The sequence below is a fragment of the Aspergillus pseudotamarii genome (assembly GCF_009193445.1).
Source record: "Aspergillus pseudotamarii strain CBS 117625 unplaced genomic scaffold BDV38scaffold_50, whole genome shotgun sequence".
NCBI classification, from domain to species: Eukaryota; Fungi; Ascomycota; class Eurotiomycetes; order Eurotiales; family Aspergillaceae; genus Aspergillus; species Aspergillus pseudotamarii.
In genome coordinates, this window is record NW_022475064.1 from 87,308 (window position 1) to 108,263 (window position 20,956).

General features: G+C 49.1%; 7 protein-coding genes across 7 annotated transcripts; 4 read left to right on the forward strand and 3 right to left on the reverse strand.

The window, feature by feature from the left end:
* Positions 1-455: 455 nt before the first annotated feature.
* BDV38DRAFT_254127 (transcription factor domain-containing protein) lies at positions 456-3,201 on the reverse strand. Its single transcript, XM_032055297.1, has one exon. The coding sequence runs from the start codon at positions 2,899-2,901 to the stop codon at positions 814-816; it is 2,088 nt and encodes a 695-aa protein (XP_031910810.1). The 5' UTR covers positions 2,902-3,201; the 3' UTR covers positions 456-813.
* Positions 3,202-7,428: 4,227 nt separating this feature from the next.
* On the forward strand, positions 7,429-9,467 carry BDV38DRAFT_295193 (putative alpha-L-rhamnosidase A; the record flags this gene model as incomplete). Its single annotated transcript, XM_032062660.1, has 2 exons — positions 7,429-8,544; positions 8,592-9,467. The coding sequence occupies 2 exons, from the start codon at positions 7,429-7,431 to the stop codon at positions 9,465-9,467; spliced, it is 1,992 nt and encodes a 663-aa protein (XP_031910811.1).
* A 379-nt stretch (positions 9,468-9,846) lies between these two features.
* BDV38DRAFT_295196 (uncharacterized protein) lies at positions 9,847-10,888 on the reverse strand. Its single transcript, XM_032062661.1, has 3 exons — positions 10,412-10,888; positions 10,118-10,343; positions 9,847-10,053 (listed from the first exon to the last, which is right to left on the reverse strand). The coding sequence occupies exons 1-3, from the start codon at positions 10,858-10,860 to the stop codon at positions 9,853-9,855; spliced, it is 876 nt and encodes a 291-aa protein (XP_031910812.1). The 5' UTR covers positions 10,861-10,888; the 3' UTR covers positions 9,847-9,852.
* An 846-nt stretch (positions 10,889-11,734) lies between these two features.
* Positions 11,735-17,065, forward strand: BDV38DRAFT_295198 (uncharacterized protein; the record flags this gene model as incomplete). Its single annotated transcript, XM_032062662.1, has 22 exons — positions 11,735-11,802; positions 11,853-11,972; positions 12,021-12,039; positions 12,085-12,274; positions 12,335-12,381; positions 12,432-12,486; positions 12,552-12,670; positions 12,796-12,984; positions 13,032-13,153; positions 13,203-13,375; positions 13,428-13,493; positions 13,541-13,621; positions 13,669-13,848; positions 14,394-14,552; positions 14,607-14,770; positions 14,817-15,578; positions 15,631-15,883; positions 15,935-16,054; positions 16,105-16,509; positions 16,561-16,643; positions 16,698-16,756; positions 16,813-17,065. 22 exons carry the CDS (start codon positions 11,735-11,737, stop codon positions 17,063-17,065), a joined length of 3,687 nt encoding a protein of 1,228 aa, XP_031910813.1.
* A 480-nt stretch (positions 17,066-17,545) lies between these two features.
* On the reverse strand, positions 17,546-18,421 carry BDV38DRAFT_285528 (MBL fold metallo-hydrolase; the record flags this gene model as incomplete). The annotated part of the gene is made up of 1 exon (XM_032060503.1): positions 17,546-18,421. The coding sequence occupies one exon, from the start codon at positions 18,419-18,421 to the stop codon at positions 17,546-17,548; it is 876 nt and encodes a 291-aa protein (XP_031910814.1).
* Positions 18,422-18,903: 482 nt separating this feature from the next.
* On the forward strand, positions 18,904-19,341 carry BDV38DRAFT_285529 (putative oxalocrotonate tautomerase; the record flags this gene model as incomplete). Its single annotated transcript, XM_032060504.1, has 1 exon — positions 18,904-19,341. The coding sequence occupies one exon, from the start codon at positions 18,904-18,906 to the stop codon at positions 19,339-19,341; it is 438 nt and encodes a 145-aa protein (XP_031910815.1).
* A 614-nt stretch (positions 19,342-19,955) lies between these two features.
* On the forward strand, positions 19,956-20,931 carry BDV38DRAFT_285530 (alpha/beta hydrolase; the record flags this gene model as incomplete). Its single annotated transcript, XM_032060505.1, has 2 exons — positions 19,956-20,060; positions 20,143-20,931. The coding sequence occupies 2 exons, from the start codon at positions 19,956-19,958 to the stop codon at positions 20,929-20,931; spliced, it is 894 nt and encodes a 297-aa protein (XP_031910816.1).
* Positions 20,932-20,956: the final 25 nt, after the last annotated feature.

Here is a 20,956-nt window from a genome sequence, read left to right on the forward strand (position 1 = left end):
TAGGACCGAGTGACGCACATACATCAGATGATATTTCCCCAACGAGGAAACAGATCCAACTGGTCGGCCACAGACTTGGTGCCTGACGGTCATTGCAACAACTAATGAAGATCGCTACTTCTAACGGTCGGTTCCTTAATTCGATCTTTCGAGAGAGATCTACTGGTGGAGATATAGATTCTGATCTTGCTGATTTTAATTTTACCTATTTTACTTTCTTTTACCTACGGTATTTACCTATGGTATTTAACCGAGCACGTGGAGCTGGGGTCTCGGGCTGGGTTCTGGGGTTGGGGAACCGTTGGTACTGAGCGATATTAACCGAATCTGAAGAGTTGGTGATTATCCGCTTGTGAAGAGTTGTCGCTTCTAAGAGTTGTCGTTCTTTAAAGTTGTCCCTCCTGAAGAGCCGGTGAGACATGGGGATATCGAGTGTACACTGCTTCGCTTCTTACGGTCTATTCTCAGATGAATGAATGAAGGTGGACAAAGATACTCTCGGTATAGACTTCATTATATCAATCATACTACACATACATATACAGACGTCAATATACGCAACATCATAATCAATATATACATCCCCAGCATAGCACGGAGTTCTGTAGAACGTGTCTAGCTTGAACACCATAGCTGAACACCCGCCGCATACGCGGTATGACGACAGACCGAGCTGCATGTCTACTATATTATCCCAACTAGGTCCACTAGCACCCCTTCCTGCAGTAGGAGCTGGGTCAGATCCTGCACACTGATAGGCCCGGTCACAGAGCCGAGAACCCTATCGACATTGGCATGCACGCAAGCCCTAATTTACAAGGCTAGTCCGGTTCCCTTTCGTGTCCACCGGTAGAGGGCTAACACGGCCTTCCGCCGGTGCCGGATTTCGCTATGATTGACAGGGCGCCCGCGCGCCTGAGCAACGGCACTGCGCATCACTTGCCGGAAGTTGCGCTGATACTCGGTGTTGAGCGTCACGACGCATGATTCAGTCGCACGGATCATCACCTCACATGCGTTCAGGATACCTTCGCCCGCTTCCTTCTGCAGACGTTCGACGATCAGGAGCAGCAAAAAGCTGCCTTGCAATAATTGGATGCCGAAGAAATACGGCATAAAGCTAATATCAGGATCGAACCGGAGGATCTGGTCCACCGAGTCGGCGGCGTCTAACGCATGGGAAATTGTAGAGGCAAATGCAGGGGAGGATGTCCAGAAATCTTTGTCTTCGATCAAAGAGACCGGGTCCCATTTGCCCACGAGGAGAATATGCAGAACGTGCACCAGGTACGACGCATAGGAGATCACCGTTTGGGTATGCCAGGAATATGCTTGGGTAAGGGCGGGATCAACTCCATTATCCGGCTTGGGCGGCGGATATGCATACGAAAGTGGGGCCTCGGGATCCGAGGCAGTGGCGGCAAAAGCCGTCAGGCTGGCTTTGTACATCTCCAGCTGTCGCAAGACTTCATTGACATGGACATCCCACGCATCCTTCCCGCTCAGTCGCACTCCGAGCATCGGATGATTGCGAGACTGATTTAAGTCAATCAGCTCTCCAGTAATGGTCATAAGTGGCAGAAAAAAGCCGAAAATCGAGTGGTCGTGGCAGATGAAATTCGGGAAAACGCGACGTTTATTTTTGTCGCCAGACAGTAAACACTGTGGCCCATCGGGTCGAGGACTATTACTATGGATATTCCCCAACTGCCAGGATCCTTCGTCCAAAGGCAAAAGTAGATCTTCGCTTTCCGCGTCCAGTAATGCCAATGGCCGGTTGTAGCACAACGCCAGATGACGATCCATGATATACAATAACCACCACGCCCGACGACGCTCCTCGCGGTGCTCTTCAGTGATCGTGTTCTGCATGTCATGGCGGTCACAAACACAATTTAGGCTCGGTCGGGTTGGATTCGAGTAGTCAAAAAAGGGTCTGGTGTCCACACCATTCCAACCCGGTAACGCATAATCGAACGATGGGCTCGACCCTTCCGTCTGAGTATCCACGTTCGGTAACACCTCGATCTCCTGATTTAGCTTGAGTTCACGCGCCAGGGTAAACGCCGCATGCCACCATCGCATGCTAGCCGCTTTCTGCTCACTTGATGAGATGATGGACGCTACATGGATATAGGTGATCACATCATCCAGCGATCCCGCCGGTCCCACCAGGCCCCGATCATCGCCGCCCCCTTCAAACGGATGATGGACCGTGGTCGGGGGCAATTCCTGACCCACCGGCTCACTCAGCGATGCACCCTGGTCTTTGAAGGACACATGGATCAAGGGTCTCAGTAAACGGATCGTGAGTGCGCAAAGAAACTGGCAGATGTTCTTCCGCTGCTGCGGCGAAATCGACAAGGCAAAAGCCCGGTCATCCAGCGCCGCCACCCATAACATACTAGCTAACAGTGCCGGCGTGCTGGGGCGAGGCGCATCGCGACTGAGGAAAGAGGCTTTGCGCAAGATATAGGAATGGATATGATGGCACACCGGATGCATATGGGTCGAAAAAGCACTGGTAAAATACAGCTCGAGCAAATCAAAAACCAGCCTCCGGGGCAGGTTCGCATCCAAAAACGGCATCAACGGCTGCAAGACCGGATATTTCAGTGAGGCCGGAGGAACTCCCGGCGTTTGGCCCACTCCCGACACTTTCGCTCCTTGCGGCGTGGGACCGCTATTGTTGGACAAATCCACCCCGCTCCATACATCAAACATTCGGGGGAAAGGTCCCTCCCCCAACCCTCCGCCCAAGAAATCGTATGAGCCCGGAGACACATGTGCTGCTGCCAACCATTCTTCCGTCACATTGCCCCCTGGTGCCAGCTTTCGTGGGGGCATTGGTAGCTCCGCTTGCGAACGTCGCTCATCGACACTCGGCGCGGAGGCCGTCATCTCGTTCGTCCCCGGTGACCGGTGCGGAAAACTGGATGATGGAGAGCCATTCGGTGCCGGTGTTGCAGCCGCATCCGCCGTTGAGGGTGCGGGGACACGTCCATTCGAAAGCGCAGCGGATAACTTTTCAGTCCCCCCGCCATTTGTGTTGGCCTGCTTCGATCGCGCAATACGACCTCGTTTCCGACGTTCACGGGTGAATTCACAATGAATATCACTGCGGAGGCAGCGCGAACAGGGAAAAGCCCGGTCGCAACGCACGCGCCGTGCGTGGCAGGCGTCGCAGGCGATGCGGTTGCGTCTCCATTTCCGCTTGGCGCTACTATTTTGCAGATCATCAGTTGTTTCTTGTGTATTGCCTTGCGGCGCATCCCCCGACTGGGCTGGGTCCATGTCAGGTAGACATTGGTGGTGATCGGTGGATTGAAAGAGAAGAGGAGATTCTTCTGAGTGAGGAGTTAGCATGAGCCAAGACCTGGGGCAAAGGAAAACGGTACAAGAAACGGCCGGGACTGGTGCCGGACAAGAAGAAGGAAAACAAAAGAGAGGTCAGGTATATAAGTATAGCATGGATCTGGAGACTAGAATTGGAAAAAATAAAAAGATATTCATATATATTAAAAAAAAAAATTATTGTAAAAGTACATCCAAATAAAAATTTAAAGTAAAAAGTAAAAAAACCAAAACATGACCCCAGCAAGAACAGGGGCCAAAAGTCGGACGAAGCTGCGGATGAAGGAATCGCGGGGAAGAAATTGAAGGGGACTGGAGTCACTGGACAAACAGTCACTGGACAGCAGTCACTGGACCGTCTCCGCACGCGCTCCAGAAGCCCTTGGGGGGAAACTTCTCCGTCCGTCGTTTTTTTCTACGGTCCACTTTGAACCTCGGCGAATTTAAATTGATTGGTCCTTCATCCAAGACATTTTTATTTAGTATTCGCGTTACGAAACTCTCACCACTTTTGAAGAAAAAGTCTATTCTTCTTAATTGACCACTGTTAATATTCCTCTTCCTCTTCAGCTACCAGTTGACGACTAATCTTGCTTTCTTTTAGGCAATCGGTGAACCCACGGTTCAAGAAGAGAGAACATCGGGCAACGGTTCTTCCTAGAGACTTGCGACTAGTGATAACTACTCGGAGTATAATAGAGTAGGTGTCGACGTGTCCCGTCTGGCGGCAAGGGTCCGGCCCTTCAGGGTTGACAACCACCTGCAACTTTATGTATGTACCTTGGAAGAATCAATCCGTAGTCTATTCAAACATGTTCATCGGTAGTACACACTGGCAGTCATAGTAGTTCGATTTCCCCTGAACAGGCCGTATTACTATTTATATTCATAAACTTACTCTAAATGTCTCAGGTGAAAGGGAACCGATCCGTACCCCAGATCTCAACTATGCCGAAAGATTTAAAGATCGGCGGCATCTCGTTGACCCTCGTGTATCGTACGGTTCGCTTGCGGCGAAACGGAGAAAACCGACACTCTACTAGTACGTAGTCCTACTATAATTACCTCTCCTCCTCCTCCGCCGTGGTCTGTGCACCGAGTTCGAAGTACAACCTTATTCAAGTCTATGGCGTGAGACATTTTTCTCCTTTGCGTCATAGGGGACGCTTTTGTAAAATAGCAGAAGTATCAGAGAAGAAACCGTCAGTAACAACAAACATCAGTCGGCCCTGAAAATGCTTATACTTCAGTTACTCGGGAAGCAAGACGAACGTAGCCTGGAACTCTTGCCCTACACATATCTAGTCATAACGGTTGTGAGAACAGCATAGCTGGGTTTCATACTCAAAATGCATATACTTTAAAAGGATCATGCGACTTATACCTTCCTTAGGAGTGCCATACTCCCTAAGGAAAGGAACAACATTACGCATGCCTTTGGTCAGAAATGGGTTGTGATCATCATGATCACAGCCTACTAGCTGTGGGTCTAACGGTGCATGGATATGTATACGGGTACACAAAGTCCGTTTCTTGTCCAATATCTGGTATCAACGAGAATCAATCGGTCTTGTAAACTTTACGCATCGGCCGGGACTGGCTCAAATAACATCATTCTTGCTGCTACAGAGAGAGTAAGAACCGAGCGCTGTTATAGATGATCCACTCGAACTAAATCTGAATCAATGCCCCTTTTCTTTACAATACTACTTGTTCCCAATTTCTATGCCGAAACAGAGTGTATTTACCGGCTATATCTGGCTACAATCATTAAAATCCTCTGTCATTTTTCAAAAACGGCGCATCCATGGGCGCCAAGAGATAGGGTATCTGGTAGACATTCTAGTGCGACCTTTCTCCCTAGCCATTATTGGTAAATCCCCATGGAGAACTTAACTTTCGATCCCGACTACATGCTACTATATACACAAGTCGTGTTATCCAGATACCACCCCCTTACCAGCTGGTCAGCCTAGGCGATACAAGGATGGCCGCCATGGAATACACCATAAGTTAAGGTGAGGCATTCCCTCCTTGTGGCTAGCATATGATACTGTACACAGTACGACTGAATTTGTTCCTTCTGTGAGATATGCTAATGTAAGACTAAAGTAATTGCCCGTTGCCGTGGAAATTCGTGACTGTGGACAGCCCGCGCATATCTCAAGAGCTCCGCAGCTTACAATTATTGAGGGACTGACTTACCGAGCGAAGTTTAGCTTCGCAATATCTCTTGAACTACTGATTTATTTACTCCCGAGGGCCCACACAGAAGTTCTCAATGTCTTATATTTGAGTTACTAGGTCTGTCAATTGATAATGCCCCTACGGACTATCATAATACGCACGACCGTCCTGAATTCGTCATCTTTGAATGTCAAAGGAGAGTTTAGAAGCAACTGCACTCACCTGTGATGCTGGAATGGCGCACGGAGGTAAGTGAAGGTTCGGTCCACAGCTTGTACATACTAATTCAGTACACATATAACCGGTAGAAACGATATATGTAGCTGTAGTTACTGCTAGCGGGGGGTCCTAGGGTTGAAGATAAGGTGTAAAATGTATACTTACTTTGACTACAGTGGAAGCACAGAAAACTAAAACCAAATGAGGGAACCACAATGTGAATAAGCTTAGTGTTTGACTTTTCTGGTTCTGCCTCTGATATATACTATTACTGAACCATAGTAGCGTAGACTTTTATAAATTTACTGTGGTATTATGATACTCATCCAGCCATTTTAAGAGCGTGCATCCTGCATAGTACAATCTTTAAACACAGAAAGATATTTTGACATGCTGTAAAACACAGTGCCGGCACGGTAGATCCACTATTTCTTCAACCTCCTGTCCTCCACCTAGTACTATCAAGATACGACAAAAGGGGCTTTTCGAGACCTTCAGCAGTGCAGAGATTAAACCTTTAGTCCACGATGGACAGCCGCTGAATCAAGGCTTGTCCAAAGGCCTGATAGAGACGGTGAAATATGTAGAATGGATGGACAAAGACGAAGAGGATATGCTAAGTTCTTTTCCAAAAGACGGACCGTCGAGACTAAACTTGGAAACTTGCAGGTGCCTGCGTTAATATTCAGACACTTCAAATACACCTCCAACCATTGGCGAACGTGTTGCATGGTAGGTAAAATCACCCTCACCTAATAGGATATGCAGATCTGTTCGTTTATGTTCATAACATACCCGTCATGTGCCTCGGTGATGACAGCGACTAGGGTTCAATCTTTACTTAAATTCACTACATTATGTCCTGCCAATCACATGACACACAAGCTTCATAGTTCAAAATTAATGACTGTCTTGTTCATATGGTTCAGGTCCGCAAAACTATTGTGAACCACTGGAGTCCAGGTCTGTTCTAATAACAAAACCGGATGATCCATCAATCAGTTAAACTGTATCACGAACTACACTAGACACACCTTGTTTTACAAGCCCAGAAACCACCTATTGAAGGGGAGCTGATAACACTTCGAAGGTATCCGAGACTGCTGAGAAAGTGGCCGAACTGAATGCTTCCCTACTTACCACTTCGAGGTATGTGGGTAAAGGATGTTTCAATATCGGCAAGCGGGCGAGTTAGTATTCCAGACATATAAGGACGGATTCTGTGTTGAGCTGTTGAGATGAGCTCGGACCGGTAGGATATGTGTTTGATTTCGGGATAAAAGAGCATTCAACTACCGACATGCATAATGGTTGGACGAGGCCATCAAATCAAAGCTTGGTCGGGAGAACATCGGCAACCCCACATCAATCGAGGGATTCCCCACACAACGTCATTATCTGGGGAAACAAGCCATTTCTCAACACTCGGTCTGATGATCCCCCGGTACAGTTTCTGGGATTTTTGTCTTTTCTTGGGATAGCGTTTGCATTAAGAAATTGCGATCATACTTCCCCTCGGGCCAGCATTCCCCCGAAATGCATTCAGCTGCCACGGCATGACACCTTGGAGGAGACTGTTTCCGGTGACGAAGTATTTAAAACTTTGCCCAGAGCCGGTAGGCACAATGGCCAAGATTCAAACTTCGTCTCTCCACACCTTCAGACACAATGCATCTTCCGTGGTCCGCGTGGCTTCTGAGCCCAGCTCTCCTAGCTGTGGCCTGTTATGGCGTGCCTTACGACGAATACATTCTCGCCCCCGCATCACGCAATCTTGTTCCCCTTGAAGTTCTTGAAGTCAATGGCTCCGTTACAAATCCCTCCTCCCTGACGCAATTTAGCAGTGGAAATGCTACGTTCGATGGACCAGCCTCTGTGACGTTCGACTTTGGCCGTAACATAGCCGGCATTGTGTCTCTGGACATTGAGTCCTCATCCACACGCAATGCCTTCATTGGCGTGACTTTCACAGAGTCCAGCTTGTGGATCAGCAGTCAGGCTTGCGATGCTACCGCTGATTCAGGCCTCGATTCACCACTATGGTTCCCTGTTGGCCGAGGACCCGGTATATACACGGCGGATAAGAAACACAATCGCGGCGCATTCCGGTACATGACCCTCGTCACCAACACAACTGCCACGGTATCTGTCCGCAATGTCCAGATCAACTACACCGCCGCTCCATCTCAGGACCTCCGCGCATACACGGGCTACTTCCACAGTAACGACGAGCTGCTCAACCGTGTCTGGTACGCGGGTGCATACACTAACCAGATCTGTACGATCGATCCAAGTACAGGGAATGCATTGCCCTTCTTAGGCATCATTAACTCGAATAGTAACATCACTCTTCCGGAAACCGACCCTTGGTACAGCAACTACACTATCTCAAACGGCAGCAGCACACTTACAGACGGTGCGAAACGGGACCGTCTGATCTGGCCTGGCGACATGTCAATTGCACTGGAAAGTGTCTCCGTAAGCACAGCAGACCTCTACAGTGTGCGCACAGCCCTGGAGACTCTGCTCTCTCAACAAAAGTCGGACGGCCGTCTACCCTACGCTAGCAAGCCGTTCCGCGATACTGTGAGCTTCACCTACCATCTCCACAGTCTCATTGGCGTATCATACTATTACCGACACTCGGGCGACCGGGATTGGCTTTCTAAGTATTGGGGTCAATACCAGAAGGGTCTGCAATGGGCGCTATCCAGTGTGGATGACACCGGACTTGCCAATATTACTGCGAGCTCTGACTGGTTGCGATTCGGTATGGGAGGCCACGTAAGTACTCTGTCCTCTTCGTGGTATTTCTCCTCTAACCCAAGCAGAACATTGAAGCAAACGCTATTCTCTATTTCGTCCTCAACGAAGCCCAGGAACTCTCCCAAGCAATCAACAACCAAAACAATGCCAACTGGACCAGAATAGCCAGCGGTATCAAATCTGCCGCCAACAGGAAACTCTGGGATGCCAGCAACGGTCTATATAAAGACAACGAAACGACGACTCTCCACCCACAAGACGGCAACGCATGGGCCATCAAGGCCAACCTCACCCTCTCCACCAACCAAAGCAGCACCATCTCCTCCGCCCTGAGCTCTCGCTGGGGCAAATACGGTGCACCAGCACCCGAGGCCGCAGATGCCGTGTCCCCTTTCATTGGTGGCTTCGAATTACAAGCCCACTTTCTCGCAAACCAACCTCAGAAAGCACTGGACTTTATCCGTCTTCAATGGGGCTTTATGCTTGATGATCCCCGTATGACGAACTCGACTTTCATTGAGGGCTATTCCACCGATGGCACTCTCCACTATGCTCCGTATACCAATGACCCTCGTGTCTCGCATGCTCATGGTTGGTCAACTGGTCCTACGGCAGCACTCAGTTTCTTCGCGGCCGGACTGCATCTCACCGGTCCTGCTGGTGCTACGTGGAGGTTCGCCCCGCAGCCGGGTGATTTGACTAGTATGGATGCGGGATACACGACCGGTTTGGGACTCTTTTCGACGACTTTTAAAAGGCCCAAAAGGGGAGGTTATCAGGAGTTGAGCTTCACTACCCCGCAAGGTACGACAGGCGATGTAGACCTGGCGGGTACCGAGGGAACATTGGTCTCGGCGGATTGCGAGCGTATTCCTCTAGTGAAGGGCACTGCAACAGGCGTTTCTGGAGGGTCATGGAAGCTGGAGGTTGCAAGCCAATAGAACGAGACAAACTTTATGTATAGCGTTCAAGATTTAACGTAGAAATGTCACTTCATGATATCATCCTGCAAAAGTTACACTGCACCGTCTACATCTATAAGTCCAATTAAAAATGAAACGCAGACATCTACACCAGGCCAAGCAAGTCACCACCAGTCAAGATATGCATCGCATATTATTGAAGCTAATGGCTGCTTTTTAGCAAGAGAAAACTGAAATCATTGATTTCCAATAAAAACGAAGGATGATTACTGCATAAATGAGCCAAAATTGAAGTTAACTGTATATGATTTCATCTAATGAATATCTATTCTAGTAATGTATAGTATAACCCATCTAAAGAAACGCCGAACCATGCCATCTTCACAAGAACCTCATTCAATCATTAAGCAGAAGCACAGTGACCACCATCAACCCTCAAATCCGTTCCAGTCATCCAGCCGCTACCATCAGCGAGCATGTAAACTGTCGGCGCCTTAAAGTCTTCGGGAACTCCCAAGCGGCCCAAAAGGGCACCACGCATCCAAGTCTCCTCAACCTCAGGCTTCTCCTTCAGCAGCGCATCGGTCATAGCTGTGCGGATGTACTGGGTCATCCCGGTTAGTATTGCGAGCAAAGAATGAAGCCCGGGTCAGGAACTAGAAACTTACACCAGCGGACAACGTGTTAACGCGAATACCATATTGACCCCATTCCTGGGCAACAGAGCGACACATCTGGTGGACGGCTGCCTTGGACGAGTTGTAGGCTGTGCATGTGAGACCGCGGTTGGCGATCTGTCCGGACATCGAGGCGATCATGACGATACTTCCGGGGGTGTTTTGCTCCTTGAAGATACGGGCGCAGTGTTTGGCGGGGATGAATGTTCCGATGACGCTGTGTGGGAATTAGTTATCCGTATCTACTTACTTCCTCTGTAACTATCTAAACGTGTCTAGACTTACTTGACATCCAACATCTTCCTCCATCCGTCAATCGGGTAGTCCAGAGCAGGCACCATCTGCTGAATACCGGCACAGGTGATGGCTCCCCGCAAAGGCATGTTGCGCTTCAGTCCCTCGGTGGCGATCTTCTCAAGGACGTCCTTTGTCACCTCCTCGTTGGTAATGTCACACTGGGTGTATGTTGCCTGGAGACCACGGGCAGAAGCCAGCTTCTGCACGGTAGCCCATTCCTCTTCGCTGGGGGTGGGCAGGAGATCCAAACACGCGACATCACCGCCGGCTTCGATGACGGCTGCTGCAAGGACGATTCCGAGTCCGCGACCGCCGCCAGTGATCACGACTGTGCGGTTTCCGAGAGAGAAGAGGTCGCCGGTCCGAGCCACGGCGGGATTCTGGATAGAATCCGGGACGACGGCGGTCGTGTTCTCGGGGACGGCGGAGGGGGCCATTTTTTGTTGGTGTTGTGTGGGTGTGCTTTAGGAAATTATTGTGTTTGGGAGTGTAGAAGTGATTGATTGGAGTTTTTGCGGACTCATATATATGTTCATGATGCAGGGCTTTGTGGCGCTTATCCACGACTAAACTAGTAGGACAGTTGATTCAAGCATGAAAGTACATGTTCGAAGATATTGCTTGGGTGATGCTTATCCACATTAGTTCTTTGGTCCGCCAACGGAAAACCAGGTACGCTGCTTGTGTTTACCTATGGGGGTTATCCCGGCAAATGGCGCTTATATGGTCCGAAAATGGTAATATGGGGGAGGTCCGGGGGCTGACGTGTGGGTCCATTCTGCAGGCGCTAATTTCTACCAGTTTAGGAAATCGGGCCGCCATACCGAAACGGACTCCGGCCGTCGCCCCGGAAGTTGACCGGCTACGGGATCAGTTGTTGCTACCCCGGTATCTCGACCTCTTCGGTGGGAATTAGCCCCCCTAGGAAATTCAGGGGTCTAAGCTCTTTTAATCTACCAGGGGGGCTGCTTTATCAGGTTGTCTTAAAATAAAAGAGCTAATAGTTAAAATTGTAGACGACAAAAGCGAGACAATGATAGGGCTGAAGTGTACAAAATAGGGACGACTACCGTATACGAAAGTTTAAATGCCGCGCCATTTTCCATGTTACGCCTCCGAGAACCTTGAGCCCTGGGGCCCCGCAATTCGCAGACCGTTACCAACGAAAACACATGGAAGAGTTCAAGCTATGACGTCCGAATTTTTTCCGGGGTACAATGATATATAAAAGTAGAAATAATCCCATGAACTTGGTTGTTGCTCCGCGTTAAACACACATAACTCACGACTTCAATAAATCCAGCGGCCAAAATGACATTTCTTATTGGAAAGCCGCTGACTCTGGCCATTACGGCTACTGCTGGCAGTGGCTTCCTTCTGTGAGACTATGTGTATGCTCTATGTCACGATGTATGTACTGACTGAACAGTTTCGGTTATGACCAAGGTGTCATGTCAGGTCTCCTGTCGGGAGACGCATTCGTTCAAACATTTCCCGAGATTGACACCACCACGGGTGGCCATGGTAGCTCGACTTTGCAAGGAACTGTGTAAGTTTTACCTGCATAATTCTTTGGCTAGGGCTAACAAAGCATCAGTGTCGCCATTTACGAGATTGTGAGTCGCCCTTGTCTTCATTTAGGCTAGGTCTGACTGTCATAGGGCTGTTTTTTGGGTGCCATTATGGCCCTGATCTGGGGTGAGAAGGTTGGACGTCGCATGTGTATCATGGCTGGCTGTGTCATCCTCTCAATCGGTGCTGCCCTGCAATGCAGTGCTTTCAGTATCCCCCATATGATCGTGGGCCGAATTGTGGCAGGTATTGGAAACGGACTTAACACTAGTACTATCCGTATGTACCTTCCCTTTGGATGTGGCTTTCGAGTCCGGTGGACCAGCTAATGTTCAATAGCGGTTTGGCATTCCGAACTAAGTAAGCCTGAGAGCCGAGGGAAAGGGGTAGGTCTCCACCTTCAGCATAAATATTGTGTTTTGCTTACGTGTTATAGCTCGCTATTGAATTGTGTATCAATATTTTCGGTGTCATGACGGCGTACTGGGTCGGTAAGTTCAGGGCTATACGCCGTTCCCCTTCTGTCTCTTTCTCTCGGCAATCTCTGATAAAACAGACTATGGCATGAGCTACGTCAAGAACGACGCACAGTTCCGGTTCCCTATTGCCCTTCAGATTCTTTTCGCTATCATCACTTTCATTGGTATCATTGCCTTGCCCGAGTCACCTCGTTGGGTAAGTTTATTCAAGTCTATCTGCCGATTCCTTAACTAACAATCCAGCTTATTGCACATGGCCGAGAAAGCGAAGCCCGTCGTATCATTTGGGCTCTTCAACCTAATGCCCACAGCATCACGGAGGACGACGCAATCGTTAACCAAGATGTGAGCGAAATCACACAGGCCATCAGGGAGGAACAGGCCGCTTCGGAAGAGAGTTCGTTCATGATGGTGTTCAAGAATGGTCCCCAGAAGTTTCTGCATCGGACACTCTTGGGAATGGGCGGTCAGATGATGCAACAGTTGTCCGGTGTGAACCTGATCACATATGTGAGTAGCTGTCCATCTCTGAAGGGCTCACGGTCTAATGCAAGCAGTACAATACCGTTATCTTCGAAAAGTCTGTCGGCATGAGCCACAACTTGGCGCTGCTGCTGGCAGGCTTCAATGGTGTGGCGTACTTTGTGTCAACCTTGGTCCCTATCTGGACGATTGATCGGTATGTTTAATACTGTTTCTGTGTATGATGCACTGGACTAATTTTGCAGGCTCGGTCGACGGAAGCTGATGCTTTTCGCTGTAATCGGACAATGTGCTTGCATGGCTATTTTGGCTGGGACAGTGTGGGATGGTAGTCATGCCGCAGGTTTGGTGGCCACTGTGATGCTATTCCTCTTTAACTTCTTCTTTGGAGTGGGCTTGCTTGCGATTCCATGGCTCTGTATGTTCATCCTTCACTATCCTGCCCAGGTTCAGGATACTAACCATCATAGTGCCTGCGGAATACTCCCCGTTAGCCACTCGTACCCGATCCGCTGCACTGGCTACGGCAACCAACTGTACGTTCATCCCAGTTCTCTTCAATGTACCACACTAACCAGTCTAGGGATCTTTACATTCTTGGTGGTGGAGATCACCCCCGTCAGCATTGACAACATTGGATATCGCACGTATATCTACTTTGCAGGTATGTATAACGCGTCTATCTTGACTAGTAGTCGCTAACAGTACCAGTGTTCAACTTCTGCTTCATCCCTCTGATCTATTTCTTCTACCCCGAGACGCGCAACCTCACTCTCGAACAAATCGACCACTTATTTACTGGCGAGAAGGTGAAGCTGCATTGGCACGCATCGATGGGAGTTGCTGGCGATGCCGAGCGTCGAGTGGGAGAGAAGGACGCAGAACTTGCTGGTGTCCAGCATGTAGAATAGACGGTTTAGTTTGTTTTCTGTTTCGTGATACCACAGGGCTTACAGCTCAACGGTGCTATGAATTTAGTGTACAATAATGGAAATTCTCCTTAGCATACTTTTTTGACGTATATTCTTATTACTATGATTCCACCTACAAGGCATGAGACAAGACATACCAAAGTTTCACTGTTGTAGTATCCGCACTATAGAAACCCAATATACACGGGAATTTCCGACTGTATCCTACTGAGCCCTAAGAGCTTTAGTAGTTTAAGTAGAAAATTACCCGAGGATATGAACAAAGCTCTGCAACACCGCTAAGCTTTATCCCTAATTCTACATGACCTGCATCATCATACGACGACCGGGTAAAAGTATAAGAATGAGTTTTTTGGGTATCCCCACCGCAGACATTTCAAGAGGCCATCCCCGTGTTTTCCCCACATTTGGTCAAAACCAAGTGGCGGTTATCGGTACCCGATCAGGTAATCTACCCGACTCCCCTGTCGACGACCCCAGACTTACTTTTTCAGGTAATTATAGACTTTCCATTCCTTTCCCCGTATCATGAGGTTTCGTTAGTCCCTTCAATCACCTCAATCACAATGACTACAATGCCTCAGGATACTGACTCCTTACATCATGCTCCCCGGAAGCGTACGCGCACCGGTTGTATCAATTGCAGTAGACGCAGACGAAAATGTGGGACAAAATTTCCTCCGAAAATTAGTTTTCCAGAAGCTCACGATAGTCTAGGTGACGAGTCCAAGCCAACATGCACCGGCTGCAGACGGCGCGGTGAAAAGTGCCAATGGCGTGTACTAGGTTCGTTCCGAGAGGCCAATATCAAAGTCCTCGAGCCTGGCCATCCGTCCATGAACCAATCAGTTGGTCGGAATAGTCGGCAGAGTAAATTCAAGGTGGGTTGCAGCTGTTTATGGAAACCGTGCCTAGCTGACCGAGTAGATATTGAACGTCGACCCTCCTTCGGCCCGAAAAGAGCGGGCTCGTAAAGACCAAACGCTGCCCGAGAGGGCGCCTTCTGCTCAACCCCAGCAGGAGTCGCAGCAGGAGTCTCAGGCGCCTTCACCGTTACCTGTTAGCTATCCGGATCAGACTCCGGCTCAATTACCTCAGTCCGATTTCAATCCCTGTGATGATCAGGGCCTTTCCCCGTCGTTGTCGAGTAATGCTTCCTTTTACCCGGCTGCGGAGGTCCGTAACCATGGACGCGATAGTGGCCGCAACGATGAGACGACTAACGAAGTTCCCAACCACATCCCCCATAACGCTTCACCGAACCATCCGTATATGCATTCCAGTCCTGAATTTGTTATTGATGAGCTCGCTGCATTACGAAATTTCTCCAATAATGCGGCATCCTTCCCTCAAACTGCCCAGGAACCCTACCAAGGCATCGCCTCGCCTCTCTTTGATCACAGCGTCTTCTCCGACCCAGTCAACTTTACTAATGATGTTTTTCTCCCTGGATCCGCCTATGAGGCACTTCACACTACGCTGCGGAACCGACAGCTCTGGACAGCCCGACCGGACATCCCTAGTCGGTGTAGCTCGCCAGCCTCAGTTCCAGGTTCTGGTGCGGTGACTCCAACTGAGTTGCATCCGAGTGAATTACAGAACTACTCAAGACCAAGACGCCCGTTCGAACTCTCACCAGCTCGGGAAAATGTGCTGTGGCAGAACTATCTCAATGAAATTTGTCTTTGGGTGTGTATTTGTTCCCACGTCGGTGCAGTTAATCTCTTTACTGACCCATCAGCTGGACATGTTCGACAATCATCGTCACTTTGCCTCAACCTACCCTCAGATGGCCAAGTCATCGCCACACCTTCGCTATTCTATCTTGGCCTTATCGGCCCGTCAGATCGAGCGAAAACAGAATCAGAAGTCCCAGTCCGAAAGCCTTTCTCTGTACCAGGAGGCAATCCATCTCCTCCTCCCGGAGCTAGAGAGCAAGACGACACCAGTGATAGCATCATGTGTGATTCTATGTGTATTGGAAATGCTCAGCTGTACATATTTACCCTTTTTCAGTTAGACAAGACACCCCTAACATCTGACAGGTAATCCCAAAGAATGGCGCCGACATCTAGACGGCTGCGCCTATCTAATCCAGGCCGCCGAGATCAACGGATTCTCCGGGAAAGAAGAACAAGCACTTTTCTGGTGCTTCGCACGAATGGGTACATTATCCCCACCCTCATTGCAACAACATTGTTTTCTAATAGACCAGACGTCTGCGGTGGCCTCATCTCCGAAGAAGAAACAATCATCCCCATCCACCACTGGATCCCTAAGGACATGAGTCCAGCCGAAGCATCCCAGCACTTCCTAGCCTCCAACATATCCGCCTTCGACACCTACGCAAACTACACCGTGTACCTCTGCGCCCAGACACTCGGTGTTCTCTTCAATCCCTCGTCCCAACTTCCTCCGTCCTGTGTATCGTGTCGATACCTAGGCAGTCCAGATGATAGAGACACATACGTGCACCGGTGGAAGCGTCTCTTCGATAGCGTCGAAGAGTGGTACGATAATCGGCCGAATCAGATGAAGTCGATCTTTGTCATACCGGCTACAGCGGGACCGGGGCAGGAGAGACCGTTTCCTACGGTTTTGTATGGGAATGGGGCTGCTAGTATGTCTTCCTGGATTCCGTTGCTCTTCTCACATATACTGACCAGATTAGTCTCTGGGAATCAATTGTATCACGCGTGTGCGTTGCTGTTACTTCAAAGGAAGCCGAAGACTCTTTCGCTTTCCCGGCGGCCGGTATATTTCCTCTTCTTTAGTGGATTGATTGACGCCGTACTAATATAACTCTAGAAATCCGTCCTCTGGCACGCCAGGCAAATCTGTGCTATCTCCGCTTCTAATACCCATCAGTAAGTCCAGCATATTGCACTCCTTCTATTTAAGATTTTACTAACCAGTAAACCAGTGGCTGCTGGACAAACGCCCTCCAACCACTCTGGCTAGCCGGCAAAGCCATGTCACATCACTCCGAGCACACTGCAATCATCGAAACCTTGACACGTATCGAGCGTGAGACCGGTTGGGCTACAGCATGGAGAGTTGAGGATTTGAAGGATTTCTGGGGAGAAGATGACGACATGGACGAAGTGGAGCCGATGAGAGTAGACGCGGAGGGAGACGTGAGTCTGCAGAGTCCGCGGAGTATCCGGAGTCTTTAAGACTATGACTACTATTGGACATGTTTGCCGATGCTGATGACTAGATTTAGATGAAATGGTTAGATAATGCTGGGAATATAGAACGTCACGAGATAAGTTTTCAATCGTGAATAGTGCAATGGCACAAACAGACGGTTCACGCACAGAGCCCTTCAAAATCCTCACACCGTTGAGCAACAACCCGACATCCATAAGCACCACCACCACCACGCTCTAAACCAACTCAAACCCCTTACAAACAGCCCTAACACCTCAAGAATACCACAGCCCGAAACCTCCAAATGATCCTTCAAAAAAAAAAAAGGCCTAACCAAAGCGCCTTCCCTCCCCTCTTAACCCCAAACCGCAGCCCCATCCTCCACAAACTCCATTCGGAACCTCTCCCAGCCCATAAATTCCTTCATTCCAGCAGCCACATACCTCGCCAACTCACACTGAGCAGTTCCCCCGTCGAGGGGTTACAGAGTTCGATGTACTTGCTTACGAAGTCTTTCTAAACTCATATGCATTTTGTCCAAATGCAGCCTTCGCACCCGCTAGGATAGCATGCGGGTTAATCCTCGAGGGGAACAAATCCTGCATCTTGCGATAGAGCTCATCCGGGCTTGACGTCGTGGTAATTGCCTCCTCAAATGCCAGAATATATCGTCTTGTGTTCTCAATATTAAAGACGCCATCAACTGTTCCAGCCCGCTTATGACCAGCAACCACAGTATGAGGCTTCAACGACTCAATCGTATCCAACGCCCGAAGCCACTCCCGTCGTTTACTTGTCGTATTAGCCTCGCCAAAGAACTGGTGCACATCCCCATATACAATATCACCAGCCACGACGAGATGAATATCCGGAACATACAGAGCAGTCGTGTCATGTGTATCCGTATGTCCGACTTCGATGATCCGGAACTCATGATCTTCCATCGTGAATGTATGTGATGGCCATGGTTCTGCTGTCTTCTGCGGCTGATAGATTTGGTCAGGGAAGAAACGAGTCCAGATATTGATGAACTTTTCTGGCTCAAGCTGTCCTTGTGAATGGGTGACTGTTGCGGGTGTGGCGATTGCGCGTGCTGAAGGCCATCGCTTTTGGAGGAGTGGGATGCCGAACCAGTGGTCGCCGTGGCCGTGCGTGATGTATATGTATTTTAGCGTTTTGTCTGGTGCGATTTCTTCGATCCATTGGATTAGTTCTTCGGTTTGAGTGATGGAGATCGGTGTATCGACTAGGACTGCTTCGTTGGCGCCCTGGATTAGGGTGCAGGATATTGGTGAAAAGGCGCTGGATTGGCCGTCTCGCTGGATGGCGATGGGAAGACGGGAGGAGACCCAGACGTCGGCTTTGAGGAGCGAACTCATGGTATTAGAGTAGATGTGGAGGATTGCTTGACTTAAAATGGGGTGTAGGTACTATGTTTGCTGATGTGTAGAGGCTGGTGTCCTCGGTTGTGTTTAAATAAACCGTCTATAGACAAAACAGTGAGCTCAACCATCATATCCCCATAGTAGTGATCCTCGGCAGGCATCTACCGAATTTATAGGATTTGTCAAATTAAGCAGATAGTCTCTCCATATCGGTAAAGAAGGTGGTTTTCCACCTCGGTGATTGTGCTGTATCCCCGCGATGGAATAGATCCAGGTCGGGAGTATCAGTAATCCCAGAAATAAACTACCGACGATCACTCTTACTACAGCACTATACCTACTACCGTATATAATCCCACGACTTGCACAAGACAAACTCACCCCGGATTTTAAGATACCACTCCATATATACTTCACTATCCTGCACATAACCAAACCCCTCCTCAACTTCCATACTCAACCAAACAACTACAACAATGCCGCGCTGGACCTTCTACCTATCTCCCAACACCCTCACCCAAGAGGAAAAAGGAATCATCGCAAGAAAAGTAACCGATCTTTACATCGGTCTCGGCATCCCCGCCTTCTGGATCAACGTCTTCTTCCACGAGGTCGGCGAGGGCAATTTCTACAGCGGGGGGGAATATCCTCCGAATGCCGTGTTCTTCCATATGGATCACGCAGCCCGCAAGATTGCTTCTGAGGAAGTTCGAGACGAGTTCATTAGGAAGGTCAATGATATTGTGAGACCGATTTTGGACCCTAAGGGGATTAAATGGGAGTATAATATCTATGAGCATCCGAGAGATAATTGGAGAATTAATGGCATGATTCCTCCTATGGATCATCCTGAGGTTTTGGAGGAGTGGAGGGAGAGGAATGCGCCGGTTGTTTATGAGGGGGCGTATAAGTGATTGAGGGGTTTGTCCTTTGATGATTTGCCAAGGTTCTTGACTGGGTTTATGTGTTTTGGATGGAGGACGTATGAGATATATGTAACCAGACATGAAAGGCCAGATTTAGAGAGTTTATACCACCGCCAATGAGGGCTGGAGGTCTAAATTGAGGTCCCATTTGTGTAGATATTAACAGTAGAGGATAGCAAACTCGCTTCAGCTTCTATCGGCTAAGGTCAGAGTGACATTCGTTTCTCTGCGAGATCTATATATTGGAAATGTAACAGAAAAAGCTGGTCAAACTGAGCCGCCAAATGCATAGGCCCCAGCCTTCCTCCACATTTTCCTGCAGTTGTGTGCTGTTCGTGGGCCCGATTAGTGCAGTAGTGAATAGTAAACAGCGGGTAAAGAAAGTATGAGGCGACCTCGGCTCTATGTATGGAGATCACTAATTCTATAATACATCGAAATAGCTTGGCCAACATCACTCTGTGATATTTCCCTTCTGAGAGCGTATAAAGACATCTTCTCAGTCCGTAGAATATATAACAACTATACTTCCTGTCTGCACCTTTCATAGCTCGCTCCATCCCATCTATTCTCTAAACCTCTACTTATACTTCACTTACAAAATGTCGCGCGAGGATATTGAAATCAAGTCTTATGACGAGGTCACACTGCGGGGCTGGTTCTATCCCCATGGACCAAAAGCCCCAGTGATAATCATGTCTTCCGGGGTAAAGCACACCTCACCTCCACCGAGAGAGGCCATTCCATCTGGAGCAAAACCGGGCAAGAGCTGACTGACATCGGTCGCAGATGGCAGGGATCAAAGAACACTTTCTCGACAAGTTTGCGGAGCGGTTCCAACAGGCCGGCTTTGCAGTACTTGTCTATGACAACCGGAACTGGGGAGCAAGTGACGGTATCCCCCGCAATCATACCAATCACTACGAGCAGATCCAAGATGCCCATGATGTCGTCACCTATGCAAGCAAGCGTCCCGACGTAGATGAATCTCGCATCATTCAATGGGGGTCTAGTTTCTCGGGTGGTGCCGCCATTATTGCTGGAGCGGTCGATCCGCGCATCAAAGCAGTTATTGCCCAGGTACCCTTTGTATCGGGCCGTGCTGTCCGGGAGCGTCTGCCGCTTGAGACTCTCGAAAAGATCTATGCGGATCGCGGCCACAGTACTGCCCTAAACCCTTCGTATATCCCTATCTATCCAGAGTCGCTGGAGCAGGCTCGGGAGCAGCCTAAGTCCGCGCTGCTGGGCACGGAGGAATGCTGGGACTATTGGCAGATCATCAAGAACCTTAAGCCCGAAAAGGAGAACGCTATCACTCTTCAGACTATGTTCCATACTATTCGGTCGGAACCTAGCGCCTTTGTTGACCAGATCTCCCCGAAGCCATTCTTTATGGCTATTGCTCTCCATGACTCGCTCATAGATCCAAGTCTGCAGATTAACGTCTTTGGGAAGGCACAAGAGCCGAAAGAATTGCTGAAATTAGATTGTGGACATTTTCAGGTCTATCAGGGGGAGCACTTCGAGGTTAATGTGCTGGCACAGATTGCTTTTCTCAAGAAGCATTTATATCTCTAAGACATTAGTTCAGAATTTTCTAGTC

What these genes read in the sequence shown, in the direction of transcription:
- BDV38DRAFT_254127 (XM_032055297.1), bottom strand. Translation starts at nt 2,901, where the DNA reads ATGACGGCCTCCGCGCCGAGTGTCGATGAGCGACGTTCGCAAGCGGAG.
- BDV38DRAFT_295196 (XM_032062661.1), bottom strand. Translation starts at nt 10,860, where the DNA reads ATGGCCCCCTCCGCCGTCCCCGAGAACACGACCGCCGTCGTCCCGGAT. An exon ending in AGGAAGATGTTGGATGTCAA is followed by an intron (nt 10,344 to 10,411) that starts GTAAGTCTAGAC and finishes ATTCCCACACAG; the next exon opens with CGTCATCGGAACATTCATCC. An exon ending in TTAACACGTTGTCCGCTGGT is followed by an intron (nt 10,054 to 10,117) that starts GTAAGTTTCTAG and finishes GGGATGACCCAG; the next exon opens with TACATCCGCACAGCTATGAC.